Source organism: Apus apus, chromosome W (assembly GCF_020740795.1).
Source record: "Apus apus isolate bApuApu2 chromosome W, bApuApu2.pri.cur, whole genome shotgun sequence".
In the NCBI taxonomy this organism is placed as follows: domain Eukaryota; kingdom Metazoa; phylum Chordata; class Aves; order Apodiformes; family Apodidae; genus Apus; species Apus apus.
This window is the reverse complement of record NC_067311.1, coordinates 10711375-10733582: the sequence shown is the minus strand read 5'-3', so window position 1 is coordinate 10733582 and position 22208 is coordinate 10711375. Positions and strand designations below refer to the sequence as shown.

At 39.3% G+C, this 22208-nt stretch overlaps 1 protein-coding gene across 2 annotated transcripts in view; it reads left to right on the top strand.

Annotated features, from left to right (window-relative positions):
• Positions 1–959: 959 nt before the first annotated feature.
• The window catches only part of LOC127395178 (mesoderm induction early response protein 3-like), a 30925-nt gene continuing 9676 nt past the window's right edge, over positions 960–22208 (top strand). The window contains exons 1-10 of one of the 2 annotated variants that reach the window (XM_051641724.1): positions 960–1168; positions 1891–1915; positions 3909–4054; positions 6343–6477; positions 8868–8988; positions 13642–13727; positions 13927–13999; positions 16430–16581; positions 17041–17122; positions 21312–21403. In XM_051641724.1, coding sequence (XP_051497684.1) covers positions 1160–1168; positions 1891–1915; positions 3909–4054; positions 6343–6477; positions 8868–8988; positions 13642–13727; positions 13927–13999; positions 16430–16581; positions 17041–17122; positions 21312–21403 — 921 coding nt within the window. In that variant the 5' untranslated portion in view covers positions 960–1159. Of the gene's footprint in view, positions 1169–1890; positions 1916–3908; positions 4055–6342; positions 6478–8867; positions 8989–13641; positions 13728–13926; positions 14000–16429; positions 16582–17040; positions 17123–21308; positions 21404–22208 lie in introns of both variants that reach the window. The other variant, XM_051641723.1, reaches the window with a different exon arrangement.

The window sequence follows — 22208 nt, the reverse complement described above, 5'->3', positions numbered from 1 at the left end:
AGTTTGTTTGAGAGAAGTGAGATATCTGCACATTCCAAGGACACCAGGAGTGGTTTACGGCCCAAGAAACTGAGGGAGCGAATTGGGCTCCATCTGGGGAAGAAGGATTTATGGCCCAAGATAAGACCAAACAAAGCCACTTCTATCTTGCTCCTCAGGGCAGGATGACACCAGTAGGTATAGATCATTTTGTTAATTGGGAAGACAGCCAAGGGGGCAAGAAAGGTCAAAATTTTACCTTAAAAGGTAAAAAGTAAACTGCTAGAATGGAATGTGCAAACAGGGGCGGGAAACTTATAGGATAATTTGAAGTGTCGGATAGGCTGTAAACCCTGGAGTACCCAGCCAGTGGGGAAGCAGGGGAGGGAACTTTGCGTCGGGAATAGGGAATATAAACCGTTATTCACCTTACTATGGGTGTGCCTACTTGTTTAGGTCACCCATTCTTGCAAGAATGTAAATAAACTGTGCTTCGCTGAAGGATCTGTGTGGGCCTGTTCATTGGCACGACAAACGTTTCTCACATTAGCATAACTCCTAGTCCTCCTCCACGCCAGCACATAGTAAGGGGCTCAATATGGAGTGAAGAGCAGATCACACAATCGGGTGGGGTAGCGTTTCCACACAGTATTCCTGGCTCCGGGACAGGACTGCAAGTCAAGCTGATCCAGACGGGTGCGACATAGCGCCGAAGCTGGGGAGTGTCCGACTTACCTAGGCTCCAGCCGGCCTCAGGGCCCATGAGGCAGCACAGCGAGAGCTCCAGCGTCGCTCGCCTCGCCCCACCACGCCTCGCTCCGGTGCGGGCAGCTTCTGCTGGCCGAGGCTTCCCCGGGCGGGCAGCAAGAGGGCGGTAGCCAGAGCGGTAGCCAGGGCCGCAGCCATCAGGCATGAGCTCCGCGGCTGGCGCTGAGCACCCTCTCCGGACGGGGCGGGGCCAAGGTAGGCAGAGCACTCGCCAACCGGGTCAGGAGGCCGCGGTGCCACTGGAGGCGGGCTCCCGATACTGCCTCCTCCCCCGCCTCAGCTTGGTCTCGTCGGCTCCTCCGCTTCCTTCCCTCCTTGGCCGTCTCTGGCTGGAGCTCGGCGGTTGCTATTGGCTTAGTGGCCCCATCCGGGCACTCGGCGCAGCGCTGTTGCTCAGCCCGATCGTCCCAATATGGCGGAGGTGAGCGGGGAAAGCGGGCTAGGGTGTTGGTGTTCGGCTGACTCCTCGCGGGGCCCCCCCCGCCGGCAGGCACCCCGCACCCGCCTCGCCATCCCCGTAAAGGCGCTTCCGGGGTGGCTCGGCGGCGCGGGGTGGCTGGCGAGACAGCCGACAGCACTGAGGCAGTGGGAGCCTGCGCGACTAGGCCGCACGGCGGGTGCAGCGCAGCGCGGGTACTGGGTTTACAGCCTGTGGGCGGCCGACAAGCCGAGCAGGGGGGCGCGGGCCGGGTGCGGAGGGGGTCACGGGCCGAGCTGGGCATCGCTGCTGCAGCGCGGGCGATGGAGAAACGCCTGGCGGGAGGGAGGAGGAGTGAGCAAGAGGCAGCTGGTCTGGCTTCCTCCGCTGCTGCTTTCTCTTGTCATGTCCCACTAGGGCTGGAGGGAGCAGGAGTGTTAGGCCCGGCGTGGCTCCTTGGGGGCTTCTGCCAGGGGAGGAGGAAAGGAGAGCGGCACGTGAGGAGCGAGTGAGGGAAGGAGGGATCGGAGAGGGTGAAGGGTGAACGGGATGAAGGAGCGAGCAGGATGGGGGCCGGGGGTGAGGCCGGCGGGGAGCGCAGAGCAGTGGGAAGGGGGCAGCTCCGGGGGTGGAGGTGGGGGGATGGGGCGTGAAATGGAAACCCTTTACCTGCTGCTGGGCTGGAGGGAGCCCGCGTCTCACCTCGTTCACTCCTCTCCCCGCAGGCTTCCTTTGGGAGTTCGAGCCCAGGTTCGTTCTCGCCCACCTCCTGTCCCGGTACCTAGCCTGCTGTCCACGCGCCGCGCTCTCCTTCCTGCTCCTTCCCAAAGTTACGCTCTTGCTTCGTAGCTTTCCTAACGCTTGATGTTCACGTAACTAGATGCCTACCTGATTTTTAAGAGGAGATGTGCACTGTGGAGTTCTTCCCTTAACTCTGTTCGCAGTTAGTAATTGGCTGCTCAGAACCCAAAATGAAAACAAAGTTTTTTAGCACTTTTAAGTCAGCATCTCTGTAAAGCCATATAGCCTGGAGAGAGACTGCTTCTCTTGTTGCTGATAACTGCAGGCTTGTGTAAATTTTTGACTTATTTATAATATCAGAAAATGCTTAAAATAATAATGATATGTAATTGTTAAGGCTTTAACTGCTGTTAAGGTTCTTTGGAATACTTTACACAAGTAAGCATATTTAACATCAGCAGGGCTACTCATTTGGTGAACGCATTTGCTTCTGTGTAACTGCTTTCAGCATTGGCTGTTTTAAATCTTTTTAGCTACTCATTAAATTTATTTAGCTCATATTATTTGAATATGGTTTAAATATTTTAAATGAGATGTTGAGTGTTCAGAGCTACTGAACAAGTGGGACTTTTTTTATTTAAAGTCTGTGAGTGGAATAGAGCTTCCACAACAATAGAAACATTCAACGCATAGTGTTGTAATCACAGTAGTATTATCGGCTATACTGAGAGTTCTATGAGACCATAATATGAATAGCATGTGAATAAAAAACATTTTTGGTCTGACTGTTTCCATATGGTATGGTGTTAAAAACTTGCACAGTATTGTCTTAAGTGAGATAACTGGACAAAGTTTACTTTAATTACCTGCATATTAGAAATGAACACTTGCTGAAAAATTAATTAGGTGCTTTAAGAGTCACAAGAAAAGCACTGAAAAATTTTAGCTATTTCATTCAAAACTTCTTTAGAAGTTCTTATGTGGAAATAATTCTTAATAAACTTTTTATTTGCTGTTTGTAAGCCAAGAATTGCAGCAGAGCACTAGTATGTAAGAGATAGAAGGGGAAAACAGAAGTGAAAGAGAAATACCCTAATCTGTTTCTTTTCTCCATCCTGAAAGCCTTAAGAAAGTGAACATTAAAGAACAACACTGTATTTCAGTAATTTTCATTGCAGAACACTATTTGGTGCAGAATGTTTGTGTTTTTAAAACTTGTTAAATCTAATTATAATCTTTCTAACAGTTGACAAAATGCACTTAAAATAATAACAGTACTTTTTTTATGACTTATGAGTATCCTCTTCACTAATGAAAAAGTGTCTGTTGGACCACAGAGCTGTCACAATGACTTGTTAATTAATGTGATCCATTTGAAGCGTTTTGTTACTTATTTTTTCCTCTATATTTCTTGAAAATACACTGTTCGTTCATCCTTTTTAGATCAAGTGCTAATAATTAAATTACTTTTAATAAAAGATCTCATCTGCGAGGTTAAACTAATCTGAAATGTCTTGCTGCTTATTTTGCTGTTAGTAGGAAGCTGATTCGCAACCTAAGTTAGCTGTTTACCAGTGAAAAACTGTTAGTTACCATATAAATAGAATCGGAGTCTATAAATCAAGTGTCTAGCCGCATTTGAAATCTTATGACGTGTGGACTTTATACCTTAATGATGATTTCAAGGATGTTTTGAATAATTTTCTATTCAGTAAAATATTAATTTGGGATTATACTTTCTGAAACCTTGTTTTAGTGGTTTAGATGCTTCTTCCAAGTACTCTATAGTGCAAGAGAGAAAAATACACCTATTACAAGTATGAAAAGGGAAGGCCAGCTAAAATAGCTGAATTTGTCAGGTAGTTAGGAATTTGTTCCAATTATTCCATTGAGAGTTCTGACCCTGTATGTAAAAATCAATGCAACCTTATTTTTTTTCTGTAATATAACTTCATATGGTGGTATAGACAAAAAAATGACTCAAATTAGGGTTTTTTGATAGTTGGCTCTTTGTCATCTGAGGATCATGACTTTGACCCTTCTGCTGAAATGCTGGTACATGATTATGATGATGAGCGAACTCTTGAAGAGGAGGAAATCATAGAAGAAAACAAAAATTTCAGCTCTGAAATCGAAGATTTAGAAAAGGTAAGAGTGACTTGCTCTCTCCTAAATGTCCATATATATTATACCTTTTTTAGTGTAAAGAACGTTCAACCTGTTCTTTAGTTTGTATTGTATAATGCAGTTTCCTGCAAAATGCCTTTTGCAGTTTGTTAAAAAAAAAAAAAGAAAACATTCAGGTTTGGTTAGAATATAGCAGTGCATCCTTATAATAAAGCTGAACTTAGCTTCTCAAAGATGTTAAGTTCCAATTCTTCTTTTTCATTTAATATTTTTACTTTGGAAGGGAAATTACTGAAGCGGGTTTTAGCATTCTATAATGTAACTTTTAAGTTTTATAAGTTGAAATTTACTTGAAATTGTGCATTTTGCATGCTACTAAGAGACAGCTGTGTTTCATTCTGTTGGTCAGATTTTATTTTTCCAATCTGGAAACGGAATCCTGTTTTAGACCTGATAGATCACAGTCATTTGCTTCATAAAATGTAGTTCTGTCTCAGTTTCATCAGTTTGATGGGTGTACAAAATGACCAGTGTGCTCCTTGGCTTTTCTTATTCCTTTTTACATACATTTTTTCTATTTACACCTCTTGTTTATCCATGGCAGGGCATCACCCATTTTAAACACCTGCTGAATGCTTAACATCCACAAACTGATGCTGCTTGTGTTAGCATTCAGTGACCCACGTACATCACTCGGCATAACTGCAGATTTTGTTCAACAGAATTCCAGGAAAGTGTAATTTTTAGCATTAAATATAATGCTGTGTTTTTGTAGTCTGTGTAAAACCAAATTTTCTAAATGTAGAATTGACAATGTTTATACTAGTGATTTTTTTTTTTTTTTTCTCCTGCTGCCTTTACAATTACATTTTTGCTGATTATGAAATTGCATTTATAATACCAAGCAGCTTGCCAAGTCTGGTGGTTAAAATGGAGTTGTTACTCCACAAAATTCTTATTTCTTCTATAATAGAAGAAAAAAGAACTGAGCACCACTCATCTTAAGCACTTTATTACTTTATGTCCCAATCCTGGAAAGACTTGAACGTGAGTTTATGTTTACCCATTGTGAAAAGTTTGCAGGTCTAAGATCTTAGCTGACTAAAGAAAACAAGTAATTTCTTGTTGAACTCCTACACTGATTAAATTTTTAAAGTTAATATAACTTAAAGTTATAAATATTGGAAAATATTTCTAATTCTTTGACTTGAATCGGGTAACAAAACAATAAACTGGAAGGGTTTTTTAAAATTAATTGTGTTAGGATGCAAGTATGATGATATTTAGTAAAATAATTTGATCAAAAGCTGTTGAAACTAAACCAAGCCTTTCTCTTGATTTTTGCTTATGTATCGTTAGCTGTCTTTCTCCTATTACCTTCTGTACTAGTTTTGGCTGGGATAGAGTTAATGTTCTTCATAGTAGCTTGTATGGGGCTATGTTTTGGATTTTGCTGAAAATAGTGTTGATAAACGCTGATGTTTTAGTTGCTGCTGAACAGTGCTTACACAGTGTCAAGGCCTTTCCTGCCCCTCACACTGCCCTGCTGTTTGGGGACTGGATGGGTATTGGTTGGTGCTGAGCAATTGTTTTCATTTGCGTCGCTTGTCTTTCTTGGGTTTTACTTGCTCTCTCTTCCCTCCCCCCCTTCCTTACATTAAGAAAAAAGATTATTACTTCTTTTAAATTATTAGACTGTTTTTATCTCAACCCACATTTTTTTTTTTTCTCAAGTTTACTCTTCTGATTCTTCCCCTGCATCCCATCCCAACCGAGCAGGGGAGAGTGAGTGAACGGCCACAACTGTCCTTTTTGAAGCTCAACATGGGGCATGAAGGGTTTGAGATAACAGATATAAATAAGCTCTGGTCAAATCTGTTAACAGTTTTTGGTCATGATATTTATTTGTCCTCAATATTAGTTTATCTGATCTGTGCCATGCTCCTTTTTTTTTTCTGTATGTGTTAAGGATTCGTGTTGGCTTTTGCAGTTTGCTGTGCTCTGAAGTGTTTAGTGATGTTTTGCCTGGGAAATTTATTATTAAAACACTGGCCTTAAGCTTAATATTATATTTGGGCTCTGTACTGCCCCAGGGGTGGAAACACAGTCGTACCATTTGTCATACATTAATACAGACTGCACTGAAACAAGGTGAAGCTCCTGAACACCTGCAGTATTTTGATTTTGTTATTATTGTATATATTGTATATATTTTTTTATTTTTGATTTTCAAAATATGTCTTAGCCTTTTAGGCCTAAACTGTTTACATGTTGGCAATATATTGAAATGTTTGTAAATCTTGTATTAGGAAGGAAGCATGCCATTGGAAGATTTACTGGCATTCTATGGTTATGAGCCTGCAATTCCAGTTATGGCCGGTTCCAGTGCAGATAGCTCTCCAAGTGAACTTGCAGACGAACTTCCAGATATGACTCTAGATAAAGTGAGTCAGAATTATTTTCTCCTGTATTATGGTTTAAAAGCAGAAATCCAGGTGACCTTAAATTATATTTCTCTATCTCTAGATGTTACAAAATACATATCTTTGTCAATTTCAATATACAATTAAGAGTTACTGTACTAGTGGCAGACTTGGCAGTTAGGTTTATAGTTGTACTCGATCTTAAAGGTCTTTTCCAACCTAAATATTCTGATTCTGTGATTATACTCTGAATTAATTATTTTTCAAGGATATTGAGGATCTGAATCTAATTATAATTATCACACTTAGACATGCATAGCAACTTTAGTTGATTACTACAAATGAAAAATGAATAAGTTAACCGTTCTTCTAAAACACATCCAGAAAGCTTTAAATAGATTTCCTTTTTTATATGAGGAACTTTTCTGAAAAGATCTGTATTTTGTTGAATGTACACAATGTCCAGAAATAATAATTCTGGCTTCCAACATACATGTCATGTATCAAACCTTTGTGATTAACTTTAAAATGCACTCCTGAATGCTTTGGAATGTTCCTTTCAAATGCATATAATTTGGAAAGGTCTCAACTTTGCTGAGTGAGAGAGATTGTTTTATGTGCAATGACATCTTTGTTGGAGATATGGACGGTGGGATTGACTGTATCCTCAGCAAGTTGGCGGATGACACCAAGCTGTGTGGTGTGGTTGACACCCTAGAGGGAAGGGACGCCATCCAGAGGGACCTTGACAGGCTGGAGAGGCGGCCCAATGCCAACCTCATGAAGTTCAACAAGGCTAAGTGCAAGGTCCTGCACCTGGGTCAGCACAACCCCAGGCACAAATACAGGCTGGGGGGAGAATGGCTGGAGAGCAGTCCTGAGGAGAAGGACTTGGGAGTGGTAGTAGATCAGAAGCTTGACATGAGCCGCCAGTGTGCACTCACAGCCCAGAGAGCCAACTGCATCCTGGGCTGCATCAAAAGGAGTGTGGCCAGCAGGGCCAGGGAGGTGATTCTGCCCCTCTGCTCTGGTCAGACCGCGCCTGGTGCCCTCAGCACAAGAAAGATATAGACCTGTTGGAGAGGGTCCAGAGAAGGGCCACCGAGATGATCAAAGGCCTGGAGCACCTCTGCTATGAAGACAGGCTAAGAAAATTGGGGCTGTTCAGCCTAGAGAAGAGAAGGCTCTGGGGAGACCTTATAGCGGCCTTCCAGTACTTGAAAGGAGCCTACAGGAAAGCTGGGGAGGGGCTTTTCATCAGAGAAGACAAGCGATAGGACAAAGGGTAATGGTTTTAAACTGAGAGAGGGGAGATTTAGGTTGGATATTAGGAAGAAATTCTTCACTATAAGGGTGGTGAGGAACTGGAAGGGGTTGCCCAGGGAGGTTGTTGATGCCCCATCCCTGGAGGTTTTTAAGGCCAGGTTGGACGAGGTTTTGTGCAACCTGGTCTAGTGGAAGGTGTCCCTGCCCTTGCGGGAGGGTTGTAACTAGATGATCTTTAAGGTCCCTTCCAATCTTGATGATTCTATGACTATATATGTCGCATTGTTTAATATAAAACCATGAAACACAGTTTTTGTAATTTGCAGGCTAACTTTGAATTTTGATAGTTTAATCTGTTTTTTTGCTATAAGGCATAGGCAGCTAGTAGTTTGTATTATAAAATCTGTAGGTAGTACATGTGTCTCTACATTTTCTGTAAGTATGATGAAATTATAAACACAAAATACGATATGATAGCTCTGCATGTCTGATTCTCATTAGGAGTCACAATTGTGTTGAGGCTACAGAAATGTAGTCAACTTGTTTAATACAGTTATTTCCCTCCCTAATCTCTATACAGAAGGGTTCAAACATGACTGCTAGTGAAGGAAGTGTGTTTTTTCTTTTTCTTGCTTTTCTCTACAAAACTATTTTTTTGGGGGGAAGGTAATGGGTTGTCTGTTATCTGTAAATCTTCTCAGACAAAGTCTACAAAAGTGCCTGGCTGTTCTGGTTTATTTTTCCCCCAGAGTTTAAGGGGTAACAGCCTGTTAGAGTTTTAGTATAACTGTGATGCAAAGAATGACAGAATTCTAAAGATTTCCACTGGCATTTTTCATTGGATGCATTTGGAGGAACATCTGAGATTTGATGCTTGCAGAGGTTACTACTTGTGCTTTTATTTTAATAGAAGACAAAGGGGAAATAAGTCCCCCTGTGTTCAACTCTGAAATTAATAGTTATATTTATTTTGAGATTTAGGGGGAGCAAACTAGCTTTTTAATTGAGAGGACAGTCTGCTAAAATTACTTATGGTAAAATAATTAATTTTAATTAATGTGACTTACAATTTACAGAATCTAAATGCTCACCAGTCTATACTTAATAGTCAGTCTGAGGTTTTATTTTTTATTTTAATGATACAGGAGGAAATAGCTAAAGACCTCTTGTCGGGTGATGATGAAGAAACACAATCCTCTGCTGATGACTTGACACCATCAGTTACTTCACATGAGGCTACTGACTTCTTTCCTCGGCCATTAAGATGTAGGAAACCTAATTTTATAATAGTACTCAAAAAGTCTTAGTCTTTATATATAGCTTCCTAGCTTAAAATACAAAAATTGCAGAATAGTGCTGACTTTACTGGGAACTGAGGAAAGTGCTTTGCAGGATATGCTGTATGTGAATTTTGTCTTTGGTATTATTGATTACCTAAAACTAATTTTTCTACAAATACAGTAACTTTTAATAATTAATAGTTAATGTATTGAGGAATGCTCTTTTGTGATTTTCAATACTTTACTGAATTACATGAATATGTAAACCAGTCTTTTAAATTAGTGTTTCTCTACTAAATCTTTCGCTGCTGCTTTTAAGCCAGTGACCCCTATATTCAGCTTGTGGATGTGAACTGGAACATGCTTTCTTTGTGATTATTTCCCTTCACATGTTCGACAGTTTTCCATAGGACTTCATGAGTCAAAGCTGTTTTATATGGGATGGGGCCTATGAACTCATGACCACCAAATTTTCACTACCCATGGGCTATTATGGGAAAGATCTGAGGTTATCCAACCTGGATGAGATATTCCTCATTGCTCCAACTCTAGTACACCAGTGAACAAATTAACTGTAATAGGCAATGTGGAGGATTTTTATCACAATTTTAATTTGACAAATATATTGAGCTATTTTTTGGGGTTTTCATCCCTCTAGAGAAGGGGGATGTGCTGTCTCGGTCATCTGCAGTTGTACCCTTTGCATGCTGCTGATTGTGTAATGTAAGACATTTGTATTGAGAGAGATATACAAAAACCTTAAAAATTATAATGTCCTTTTTTAGTTAAGCAAACCCCAACCTTGCTAGCACTTCAGTATTGCTTATGAACACTTAATGAATATGACACTGAAAATGTGGCAACTTTATGGAAAAAATGATTAGCCTTACTCAGGATTAAGAAACAGTCATCAGCTATTGTGGGGTTTTTTTATCAGAATGTTACTCTTTCTCTATTAGAACTTTTGGGCATTTTAAAATCGAATATCCACCATTTCAGGGAGGGAAATGTCACTTTTCTGTGCTGTTGACAGTTTCATCATTTTTCTGATCCCTGTCCATTTCTCTAATATAACATTCATTTTAAGATAAACATGTCTGACACACGGGATATTTTATTAATTTTGGATTAATTGGAAAAATAATTGCATATTATTATCCAGGCATATTGTTGTTTCATGCATTCATGTTAGCTTCTTGCCTGCTACTTCTAACAGCAAAAAGAGATAGACTAGTGATTGTAGTAATGACTACAAAAGAGGAGTCTCAGTCCATACAGTCTTGGAAATTGTCTCTGATGTTGACGATTCTATTTAGTTGTGATGAAATTAAAATTGCAACCCCATTTATGAGCATGTTGTTACTGAAAATTGAGAATAAAAAACCAGCTTTAATGTTATCAGAACTGTAGATTCCATTCTGCTGGGGATAAAATAATAGAATTACTTCAGAACCTAGTACTGTTGTCCTGAAAGCCTGGTGTGCAAGAAGTCAATCCATGCACAGAGTCAAGATATTTGCTTTAATATCCAGTTCCGCACAGAAAAGGGAACAGGGTGGTATTTCACAAAGCAAGCTCAGTTTCCCAAAATGCAAGTGCTACTTTTATACCCGAAAACATGAGAAAAATACTTTAACTTTATTCTATCACTGGCACACATGATCGGTCAACTAATTCCTTGCTTCCATTTAAAGTGGCAATGCTCAGGAATTTCACTATGCTCAAAGAGTAAGGGGCTTGTTGTTAGTAGGGGTCCCTCTAGCCTGTGGGTATGAATTTTAGTATGCTAATGATTAATTAATATATTAATGTTAATACTGTAAATCCAGTTAGTCTGTTTCCTACCTAGTGCTCAAGGCTGTAACCAAAATAAGTTGTGGGCAGTGCTGCTTTCCATCCCTTTCATCTGTCTTGCAGGGCTTTCTCAAGGTTGGGCTGTTGACTACTTGGGATGTGTTTTTTCTCTAATTCTTACTGTTTCACTGTTATGTAAGCTCTATTTTTATTCTGCGTGTCTCTTGTTCTCTTTTATGTGATTTCCCCCCAAAATTTTACTTATTTCAATTAGTAACTGACATAAATTCCCCCCTTTGAGACTTAATTGATTAAAATCTTTTATATATTTAAGTCTCGCTCATTTTTTCCTTCTTGGGCATATTTTCCCACTAATATTTTAGCAGGTTCCATTGCATTTTCTTATTAAGACTGGAAGTTCTCTTTGAAAACAGAGCTTCAGGGAGACCTTATAGTGGCCTTCCAGTATCTGAAGGTGGCCTACAGGAAAGCTGGGGAGGGGCTTTTTATCAGGGTGTGTAGTGATAGGACAAGGGGTAATGGTTTTAAACTGGAAGAGGGGAGATTTAGGTTAGACGTTAGGAAGAATTTCTTTACTGTTAGGGTGGTGAGGCATTGGAACAGATTGCCCAGGGAAGTTGTGGATGCCCCCTCCCTGGAGGTGTTCAAGGTCAGGTTGGACAGGGCTTTGTGCAACCTGGTCTAGTGGAAGGTGTCCCTGCCCATGCAGGGGGGTTGGAACTAGATGATCTTCTAGGTCCCTTCCAACCCAAACCATTCTATGATTCTGTGAAAGTGCACTGTATAAGTACATAGCAACACACAAACACTAATATTAAAATTGCTATGAATCCTGCAATTCTTCTAAACCAACTGCCTAAGTCTGGAAACCAAGAAGTAAGCCAATTCCATGTTTCAGTAAATCCAAGAGAGGCATCATCCTTTTGTATCTCATGTAAAACTCAGGCCTGTTGCCATATTTCAGGTCTGTGAATATTCTTCCACCCAGGTTCACATACACACAGCAGCTTGTCTTTATTAGTGTGCATGCTCCCTCCTTTGATGCCAAGAGCATATCCAAAGCTGTCCTGTCCTGCTCCACAATTTTGGCCAATTGCGAAGCCTCGTCTAGGAGGGCTGTGATTGCATCAGCAGCCTTATTTTCAGTTGTCTGTCACTGCTGAGATATTTATTATTGCTTTTTCCAATTCACTTACTACCAGCCAAGGGACAAACCATCTGGCAAAGGAGTGAAATGTGACATTTCTCCTAACCAGGGGGTTGCTACCTCTTGGTTTTTTTGATGAAGGTTCGGAACCTTTTTTCAGTTTGTCAGTAAAGGTCACATTAGAGACTATAGCCTGTGAAGTGTAAATTCCTGACCAATTTGCTGGTAACACCTTTCTGGTTTGTCTCTGTATGTCCAACACCAACCTCTTCCTTCTGGGACTGGCCAATTTTTACAAAAAGGCTTTACCATTGAAAGAGTTTGGGCACATCCTCAATATCTTCTCACAAAGAATGTTGTATCCTTTAGACAGTTTACCTTAGCCATGCCTTTTTTTTTTTTTTTGGGGGGGGGGGGGAGGGGTTTGCACATTTGTATAGAAGTACAATACTTGTTCCTTGGTACTGGAGTAATTATTTCCCACTATTGGGTTTCTAATTTCTTATCTCTATTAGGGGCTGTGTTTATCCAGAGGTTGGTCCAGGAGATATTGGAAGGAATAGGGACAAGAATCATAGGTGCCTCTTTCTCTGAATGTTCAGGGAAGTGAGTACGAATCCAGCAGCTGGACTTGTTGCTTGTTTTAGCTATCTCCTGGGTCAAGCTGATGTGCATGTTCTTTTCCCAAGGCATGTGAGATGTGTCCATGGCATATGTTCCCAAATTAGTTGTTAGTATCAGTATCATCAAGTTCAACAAACCCGTACTCTTCTGGATGAGCATGACCTCTGATTAACTTTGATTCTCTACACAAGCGAGGTAAAACTACTGAGGTTAATACAGTTATCACACAGAATAATATTGATAGTCTCTGGGAGCAATTGAACTCTAAGTAAGTATTCCCCAATTCCCAGGCATGATTAATTGATTAAAGCTGATATCTAGACAGTTTTAACCTAAGTCCTGTAGGCATCAGATGTCCACTGTCCCTTGGGAGGTGCATCCTTCACTCGGGTGTAATGATCCGAGAATTGATCCCAGTGTTCCAGGTTCTAAAATATGAGTTATTCTATGGAGTACTGTATTTTAATTACTTGGAGTACTCTGCTGTATTTCTTCCTAAGAAAAAAAAGATTAAAGAGGAATAAGCAGTCTTCTGTTGTCTTTTGCTTATTCTGTTTTGCGTATGTCTACTATGTCTTCACTCCATGCTGAGGCAGCCTTGTTTAAAGGAATGTTTTGAATGCCCATTAAAACTTCTGTTGAAAGGCTTTGGTAGGTAATAAAGACTTGCCTTCAACTTTACTTTCTTTGTAATTAACCTGGGGCTAAGTCATAGCCCTGGAAGTTTTCTATTTTTCTCATACCTTTTCTATAAGGTATAAGCCTCTATTGTAGAAAATTATGAAGAAAAATGATCTAATTTCCTTCTGACTGTTAGAAATACAGTAGATTGTCTCAGTTGCTGTGATGGTAAATGTTTCAGTTCTGTAATATACAAGTAGAATTGCTTTCTCACTTCATGCTAGTTTGATAGAAATGTAGATCAACAGACTCATGATGAGTGTCTCCCTAAATAAAAGCAGGGGCTCCTTTCAAAAGTAAAGGATATCTTGTAGTTCTGTGTTTGAACTGAAAATTCTTCCTAGCTAAAATAAAACTTCTTTGTGCCTGAAGCAAACACTACATGTGATGGAGATAAGGAATCAGATGATGAAGACATAGAGGCAGACCATGGTAATTCATCTGAAGATTTGAAAAAGGTAATAACAATATCTTTAAAAAAAACAATAAAAACTTTACTCTTAAGAAAAATGCATTAAGATTTATAGTACATATTTAAAATAGTACCTTAATTCTGGAATTCTCTGCAAAAAGCCATGTTAATGAAATTTGTAATGCTCCCATACACAAAATATTAAAGCTAATACCATTCTTTTGTTATTTTTGTTACATCATCAGGAAATAATGGTTGGTTTACAGTATCAAGCTGAAATTCCACCTTACCTTGGCAAATACAGTGATAATGAAAAGGGTAAGTTCTTCTGATGGTTTAATTTTTATCTTATGTTCATACATAGCTGTTAATGGAAAAAATATTATTTAAATTTATAAGATAAATTCTGTGGCTTCATTGAAGTCCAAGAGACCTCAAAAAGAAAAAAACAAACAAAAAAACCAAGTCAATTGAAGTAACACAACCACATAATTATAACTCAGAAATGTAATTCTACAACTTTGAGAGGAGTTTCTCAAGATGACATAGGAGGGTGGATAATAATGTTAATTCTGAAGTAATAGTTGGAGGCAACAAACCGTGGGTCAAAAAGGAAATGTTTTTATCAGAGTATCATAACTGGGCTGTGGGTATGTAACTTAATTTATATTGAAATCTTCAAAACAGTATCTTTCTTTGCTTGTTTTTTGGAAACCACAATAGTGTGGGTTACAAAATGGATATGCAAAACAAGGCAATTTCCATAGCATTAATAGAAGATGTAGGTCCTGATACACCTTGTCTTTAGAAAAACATTGCTTTTAAGTATGATGTTATTACTGTGTAAATTTAGGTTAAAAACTGCAGTTGTGCTAGAGTAGAAAAAATAACTTATTAAGAGTGTTATTTGGTATCTTTAGAAACCTTTCATCATGAGAAAAGTATATTACATAGCTGTGGAATTCAAAAAGCAAATATTGAAATAAATTTACTCATTGGTGGAACAGCTGTGAAATTAAGGAACAGATTGGGGAATATTCTGTTTTTTCTTCTGTAAGTTGTGTTTGAACTGTAACATTTCATGGGAATATTATTCTAGTGAAGTAAATAGTCTTTTCACCATTACCAACTGCTTTTTGAAGAATGTTCCTTTGCAGTAGAGGAATGTTTAGTATGGATGGAGCTGGAAGCATTAGCAAGTGAACATCACCTGTTGCTTAAGAGACCTAAGGAAACTTTCTTTTATCTAAGATTCAAGCATGAGGCTTACCAGTTGTAAGAAATGAAGGAGTAAGAACCAGATTTATCTGGATAGTTCTTTTACTATTTACACATCTTGATTTATTTGAGAACTAGAGAAGGGCAAATAACCAGAGGATGATCAGGAAGATGTTAATCTGACAACTTTCTCTGGAATGAGCTGGTGCTATAAAGAACCAGTGAGAGTATTGTCTGCTGGCATGACCAAGAGCAGAGGTAGGTTTTGGATGGGAGAGCTTGAGGAGTTCCTCTTGAGAATATCAGGCCTGGACTCCAGCAAGAGGTGCTGGGTTGTCTTAGTTGATAATGGAGGTTTAAGCTGAGCATCAGCAGTGCTTGGAGAGGTTGGACCTGGCTGTATGGGTGGAGGATTCTGTGAAAGCCTCTTCTGTACTCCCTGAAGAGCTTGTGATGGCAAACAGGGGCTTATATTTCTACTATGTAGTCCCAGCTACTGGAATTGTGCTAGAAGGCAGTTCTGCTCTTCTATAAACCTTACACTTATAACACATCTTTTTGAAAGCCTTTCATGTTCTTAAGCCATAACAGAACTTTCAAAGGAGATGTAATTTTATTCCTCACCTTAGCTTAATATTCTTTCCTGCAGTTTTATGAGAGATTTGCAAATCTTCATATCTTCTGCTGTAACTGCCATTATGCTTGTGTGTGCTTGAATTTAATAAGTCTAATTTTGTATTGCCAAGAGAGTACATGAAACATGTGGAATGTTAATCATGTCTGTTGATCAGAGTAAAGGATTTATAGTTTAATCTAGAATTTAAATGTGTGCATAGACAAAGGTTCAGGACAACTCTTGAATATTTCCTATATTCTTTTTCAAATAAACTACTGAAGAGGTGCATACGTGATTTCAAGTATACCATGAAGGAGGACTATACATCCTGATTGCTTGTAAAATATGGAATGTACAAGTTGTTGGCATTCAGTTGTTAGTGAATGGAAAAAGAAATTTCCACATTGAGACCTAGTTTTACATTTTGTTAAGTAAGTTTTGGCAAATTTTAGTTAAAAATGACCTGCTAGCTGCTGCCTTTTTTTTTGACATGTAATATTTGAAATATTAAAGTAATAGCTTTCACTCTTTTATTGTAAAATATAGCTTATTTGTTGAAAACAGCTGAACAAAACTGAGTGGATTTGCTCATTTGTTTATATGAAGATGATGAATTACATATGCATAACTTGACTTGAATCATCTAGCTGTCAAGAAGCTGCTCCTCTGTAAAGACTGTCTCAAGAGTTCTGTCCCTTGTCTCATCCTCATGGAACCTGAGTCTCTTCACCATACCACACTGCAGAGTCTGTCTCTTAACTGAGGCTTTTGGGGAAAAAGTGAGCTGCAATTTAAAAGTGGTATGATGGTACTTGATTTGATTACTTCTGTATTCCTGTTCTTTGTGAAATAGATTTTTATGTTATAGCCTTAAAAATGTCACACCTGGCATTAATGGATTTATGTTTTAACAGCCTATGAAAATGAAGACCATTTACTTTGGAAACCTGATGTGATCTCAGAAAACAAAATTAAAGAATACCTTTTTGAAACCTCCTTAAGAACAGGAAATGAAAACATGATTGACAGAATTCCCGAAGGACTACATATACGGGACAATGAACAAGTATATTTTATATTCTGTTCCATTTGTGACACATTAATTATGAAGCAATGTGTTCTCTTTCTCTGCCTTGTATTATAAAGGCAGCAATATTAAATTTCTTTTTAAATTTTAATTAGATGCTATTGGGTCAGGATCTTATTTGTAATTTTAAGCATTTGCTTAAAGTTACGAGTATTTGAATGTTGGCATTGTAGTGATCTGTGATGTTTCTGATTGTCATGCTGTTGACAATTCCAGGTTTTCTAATAATTACATATAATGTTTCACATTTATTTAATTAAACCTTGCCTCAAGTTCTGGATAGTTTTGCTTTTTGTTGTTATTTGCAAATTTTAATCTTGTATAAATATAAATCTTCTTTTTATACATTACATATGCTCACTGAAAGACTAGTTTCAGAAGTTTAGATTGGATATTTGCAAGCTTTGACTCTTTCTAAAGGCTTCTTCTATTTTATAGGCACTATATGAACTTCTCAAAAGTAGCCATAATGTTAAAGAAGCAATTGAGAGATACTGTTCAAATGGAAAAGCATCTCAGGGTAAGAGAGAGTACCTGCTTTTTAAGAAATGTGTGTTTGGAGGGAAAAAAAATAATTTTAAAAGTTGTGTAGAAAAAACTTGAGTAAGATTTAGATTGATGAGCACATCCTTTTCCATGATGTCTTTAGCACAGATTAGGTATAATCTGTTGGCCAGATGGACATTTCTGCTAGAGAAGTTTGCAACTTGTATAAAGGTTGCTGGATCATCTTTTACACATTTTCTTCCCTTCTTTCATAGAATCATAGAATGTCTTGGGTTGAAAGGGACCTCTAAAGGTCATTTCATCCAACCCCCCTACAATAAGCAGGGATATCTCACACTAGAACAGATTGCTCAGAGCCCTATCAAGCCTGACCTTGAATGTCTCCAGGGATGGGGCCCCCACAACCTCTCTAGGCAACCTTTTCCATTGATCCACCACCCTCATATTAAAGAACTTTTTCCTAATGTCCAACCTAAATCTATCCTTTTCTAGCTTAAAACCATTACCCCTTATCCTATCATTATATGCCCTAGTGAACAGCTCTTCCCCAGCCTTCTTATAGGCCCCTTTTGGGTATTGGAAGGTCTCTATAAGGTCCTCCCGGAGTCTTTTCTTCTTCAGCCTGAACACCCCCAACTCCCTCAGCCTGTTTTCATCAGAGAGGTGCTCCAGCCCTCTGATCATTTTTGTTGCCCTCCTCTGGACATGCTCCAACAGGTCCACATCCTTCTTGTGTTGGGGGCTCCAGAGCTGGACTCACCAGGGCAGAGTAGAGGGGCAGAATCACCTATCTCGGTCTACTGGCCACACTTAGTTTGATGCAGCCCAGGATGTGGTTGGCCTTCTGGGCTGCAATTGCACATCAGACCCCCAGGTCTTTTTCCACAGGGCTGCTCTCTACCATGTTGTCATGACCTGGGTAGGGCAACCCAGGGAGATTCAGATTGGACCCCTTTGCTTTCTCAACTCCTTCTCAGAGAGGAGCCTAGGTGTGGCTCCAACCTTTGTCTCACACCTGGCCCTTCCAGGGAAAGTGATTAAGATGTCATGGTCTGAGGAAATGCTCAACTGTCTGATACTCCTTGATCAGATTAAGGTGAAATGACACTCGATCTGTATTTGAATATTAGATTTAATTAAAACTGTGGAAGGAATACTGATACTTCAATTATCATCTCAAGCTGTGCAATCATAAAGGCCTAATTATTTGGGTCACAAGAGTACAATACGTATATGTTCAAGCTGCGCGACCTGAGGAAAAATCGTGGTTGTGTTACTAAATGATTTTAGGAAGGAAGAGAGGGAGACTAGGAGAAGAAAAGTCAGAGAGATAGATAACAGCAAATCACCAGTCCTGGATCCAGCGCTGGGCCAGCCAATGGGGGAGAGTTGGTATCAGTGAGGCTCCCAAAGTCCACCATTGCAGTCCCCTGTTTTATAGGCCTAGTTTCCTTGTTTCACAAGGATGAGTAAGTGTGATTGAGTCATAAGACTGAGCAGCTGGAGTGGACCTCAGCCCCTCTATCTTGTTGTACATGCAGGCTGCAGGCCACAGGCCATATGCAGGCCATCATGGTTTTCTCCATTCTATCGGGCAGGCCTTTTGGGATGCAAATGAGACTTTGTTTGAGGGGTTACAATGGGATTTCCACACCACTTCCTGCAAGTGCAGGTCCTGAGGGCTGGGTCCCTCACATGTCTTCCCCCAGCCTGTAACACTGGTTGCCCTGGCCCAGATGCAGGATCCTGCACTTGACCTTGTTGAACCTCATGAGGTTCACCTGGGCCCACTTCTCTGCCTTGTCCAGGTCCCTCTGGATGGCATCCCGTCCCTCTGGCGTATCAACCATACCACACAGCTTGGTGTCATCGTTTCCTCCATTGCTGTTTTGACAACAGCACGGACTGAGGAGAAGGATGGGGAGAGTAATGATTTTGCTCCCATAAGCCAGTTCTCACCCACATTACTGTACCTTTTTGAGATCGTGATCAATTATAATCTGCTGACACTTAGCCAGCTATATTCTCCTGATTCTGGTATATGTAAGTGAGCCCCACTCTCTTCATCACTGCACTAAAATTGTGCTATGTTATAGAATCATGAAGCCATTTAGGTTGTGAAAGACCTTTAAGATCATCAAGTCCAATTGTTAACCTAGCACACACTGCCAAGTCCACCACTAAACCATGTCCCTAAGCACCACATCTACACATCTTTTAAATACCTTGAGGGATGGTGACTCAACCACTTCCCTAGGTGGCCTGTTCCAATCCTTTCTGTGAAGACATTTTTCCTAATATCCAGTCTAAACCTCTCTGGCACAACCTGAGGCTAGGTTTCTATTGCTTGATACTTGGGAGAAGAGACCGACACCCACCTCACCACAACCTCCTTTCAGGAATTTGTAGAGAGCGATAAGGTCTCCCCTCAGCCTCCTTTTCTCCAGACTAAACAACACCAGTTCTCTCAGCTGCTCCTTATAAGACTTGATCTCTAGACCCTTCAACAGCTTCATTGCTCTTCTTTGGACACACTCCAGCTCCTCAATGTTCTTGTAGTAAGATGCCCAAAATTTAATACAGTATTTGAAGTGCAGCCTCACCAATGCTGAGTACAGGGGGACAACCCTAAACTGGTTCTACCATGTAGTTCTATAGGTCTTTGGTAGAGTGTGGAGAGATTTGCTCAAGTTTACAGTTGAAAACAAGCTTCCATCTTGTTTGTCCCTAACTTTATTATTCCCTTAAATAAAAATCAGAGTTTATAACTTAGCAAAGATGGTGCTTTGTCCTGTATTTTAATATATGTGTTGCATAAAGTAGAAATGGACTATGAGCCCTGGTATAAATTGGTATTCTGGCAGATATTCTCTACTCAGAAGGGATCCAAAGGCAATTTGAGCGTTTACAAGTTAGGTGCTGTGAAAGCTAAGTATCTAAGGGAACAATAAGAAATATCAGAGCAGTACCTCAGAGAGCTCTTGTACAATAAAAGATTGTGTAGAGCTGAACAGTAAGGAAGTATCAGTTGCAGGGCTGTATCCTAAACCCCACACCTCTCTAGGATTTAGATTCTTGTTTTGGGATAGAAAAATAACTGCCCATTTGTGGGTCAGAGTCCCAAATTCTGTCCTAAAGACTAGTACTTACTCCTACACCCCAACTCAGATGGAATTCATGCCCTCATTAAAAATGGATGATAATACTGTTAGTGCTTGTCTCCTAGAGTAACTTTTGTGCTACAATCTACTCTATCCACTGAAGTTCATTGCTATTCTCAAGATGAGAGTTAAAAATCCTTATCTCATATAGTAATTTCTTAATAGTGTAAATTTCCACAGGGATCTTTTCCTTTGAAGCTTGAGAACTTTGTAGTAACGAATGCAAAACTAATGGGGTGAGAAAGAAGGGAAAAAGGAAAAAAAAAACATGGCCTTGTAGTGAAATGATTATCACCTTCATCTGGGAGCAGAAAGGTCTTGGTTCCAGCATCTACTTCCAGAAATGTTTTGAAATGTGTTTGATGGTTGTTTTTTGGGTTTGTTTGGGTTTTTTCCCATTGGCTTTAAATGACAGCTGATCATTATTATGAATGTAAGATACCTGAAATATCCCTCCTTTGTTATATATAGACATAAAGCCAGCATCAAGATAGGGAAGCAACAATACTTGAGACAAAACTGACATACTCAAATACTTTTGAGCTACGTTGTTTTAACACTCTTATTCTTTTTTAGTGATTTTTAGATATGTTTTTTTAATTTGTAGAACTTAAATTCAATTTTATTTTAAAAAAATTGTTCCTTCACACTTGCGTTCTAACAGCTACTGTTCTTTGTATCCAATGCAAGAAGAAATGTTCAGAAAAATAATCTTGCTGATATCTCAGTGATGTTATCAAATCTTGTTTTTTTGATGACAAACTTCTTAAGAAAGAATAAATCAAGTCTTTTGAATGTTCTTTGCCCTCCAGGATAAAAGATTTCAGAAATCACTCTTATGAGTCTTTATAAACAAGAATGTTAGATTTCAGGTAGGATATCTGTACAGTAGAGGAAGGAACATGGGTCTAAATAACTGAACTGTTGGTTTTTTTAGAGTGCATTTGGATATTCATGCATTAGCAACACAAATATTTTATTCTCTGTACAAAATTAGTGAGTGAAAATAAGTATCATGATACTTTTGCAATTGTCTAGAAGAGATGACAGCATGGACAGAAGAAGAATGCAGAAGCTTTGAACATGCGCTTCTGATTTACGGAAAAGATTTTCATCTCATACAGAAAAACAAGGTTAGTATTTTACAGTTAAATGGGAGAATTGGTAGATGATACAATGCTGAAAATTTGTAAAAGCAATGCATTTTTCAGAAGCCCTGCAGAACAGTGAAATAAGAACCAACATACTAAAACCAACTTGCCATTTTTGTGCTAATTTTACCTCCAGTGTCATTGGAAAAGCTAGGTGTTGCAAGATGAGTCAATATATTATTTCTGAAATCAACTGATATTGACATTACTTCAATTTATATATTTATATTAGTTTAAATGTCTGCCTCTCCTAGTACAGTATTTCCATACTATGACTGTGGGAGGGGAAAATGCTTCTTTAATTATTTTTGTCACTAGGAAGGTGTAATTCTACAGAAACAGGCTTAGCTCTTTTTCAGAAAGTGTAGTCATCCATCAGTACTTTGGTTTTTGGCCAACAAAGGATTTCTAATCTTGATCTGGATTGCTTCTGATTGACTCTTCTGTGCCTGAAGAATAAGAATTGGATTTTTTAGGTTTTTTTTTAGTTTTGTTTGATTGTGTTTGTTGTTGTTGTTGTTTTTTAATTAAATATCTGTAACATTTGGTACATCTGACGGTACAGATGTTTCCAAACTTTCTGTTCATCTCCTGTATGTTTTGATACCACCTTGAGGTTTTGCACTGGTTTTGGCTGGGATAGAGTTAATTTTCTTCATAGTAGCTAGTATGGGGCTATGTTTTGGTTTTGTGCTGAAAACTGTGTTGATAATACAGGGATGTTTTAGTTACTGCTGAGCAGTGCTTACACAGTGTCAAGGCCTTTTCTAGTTCTCACACCACCCTA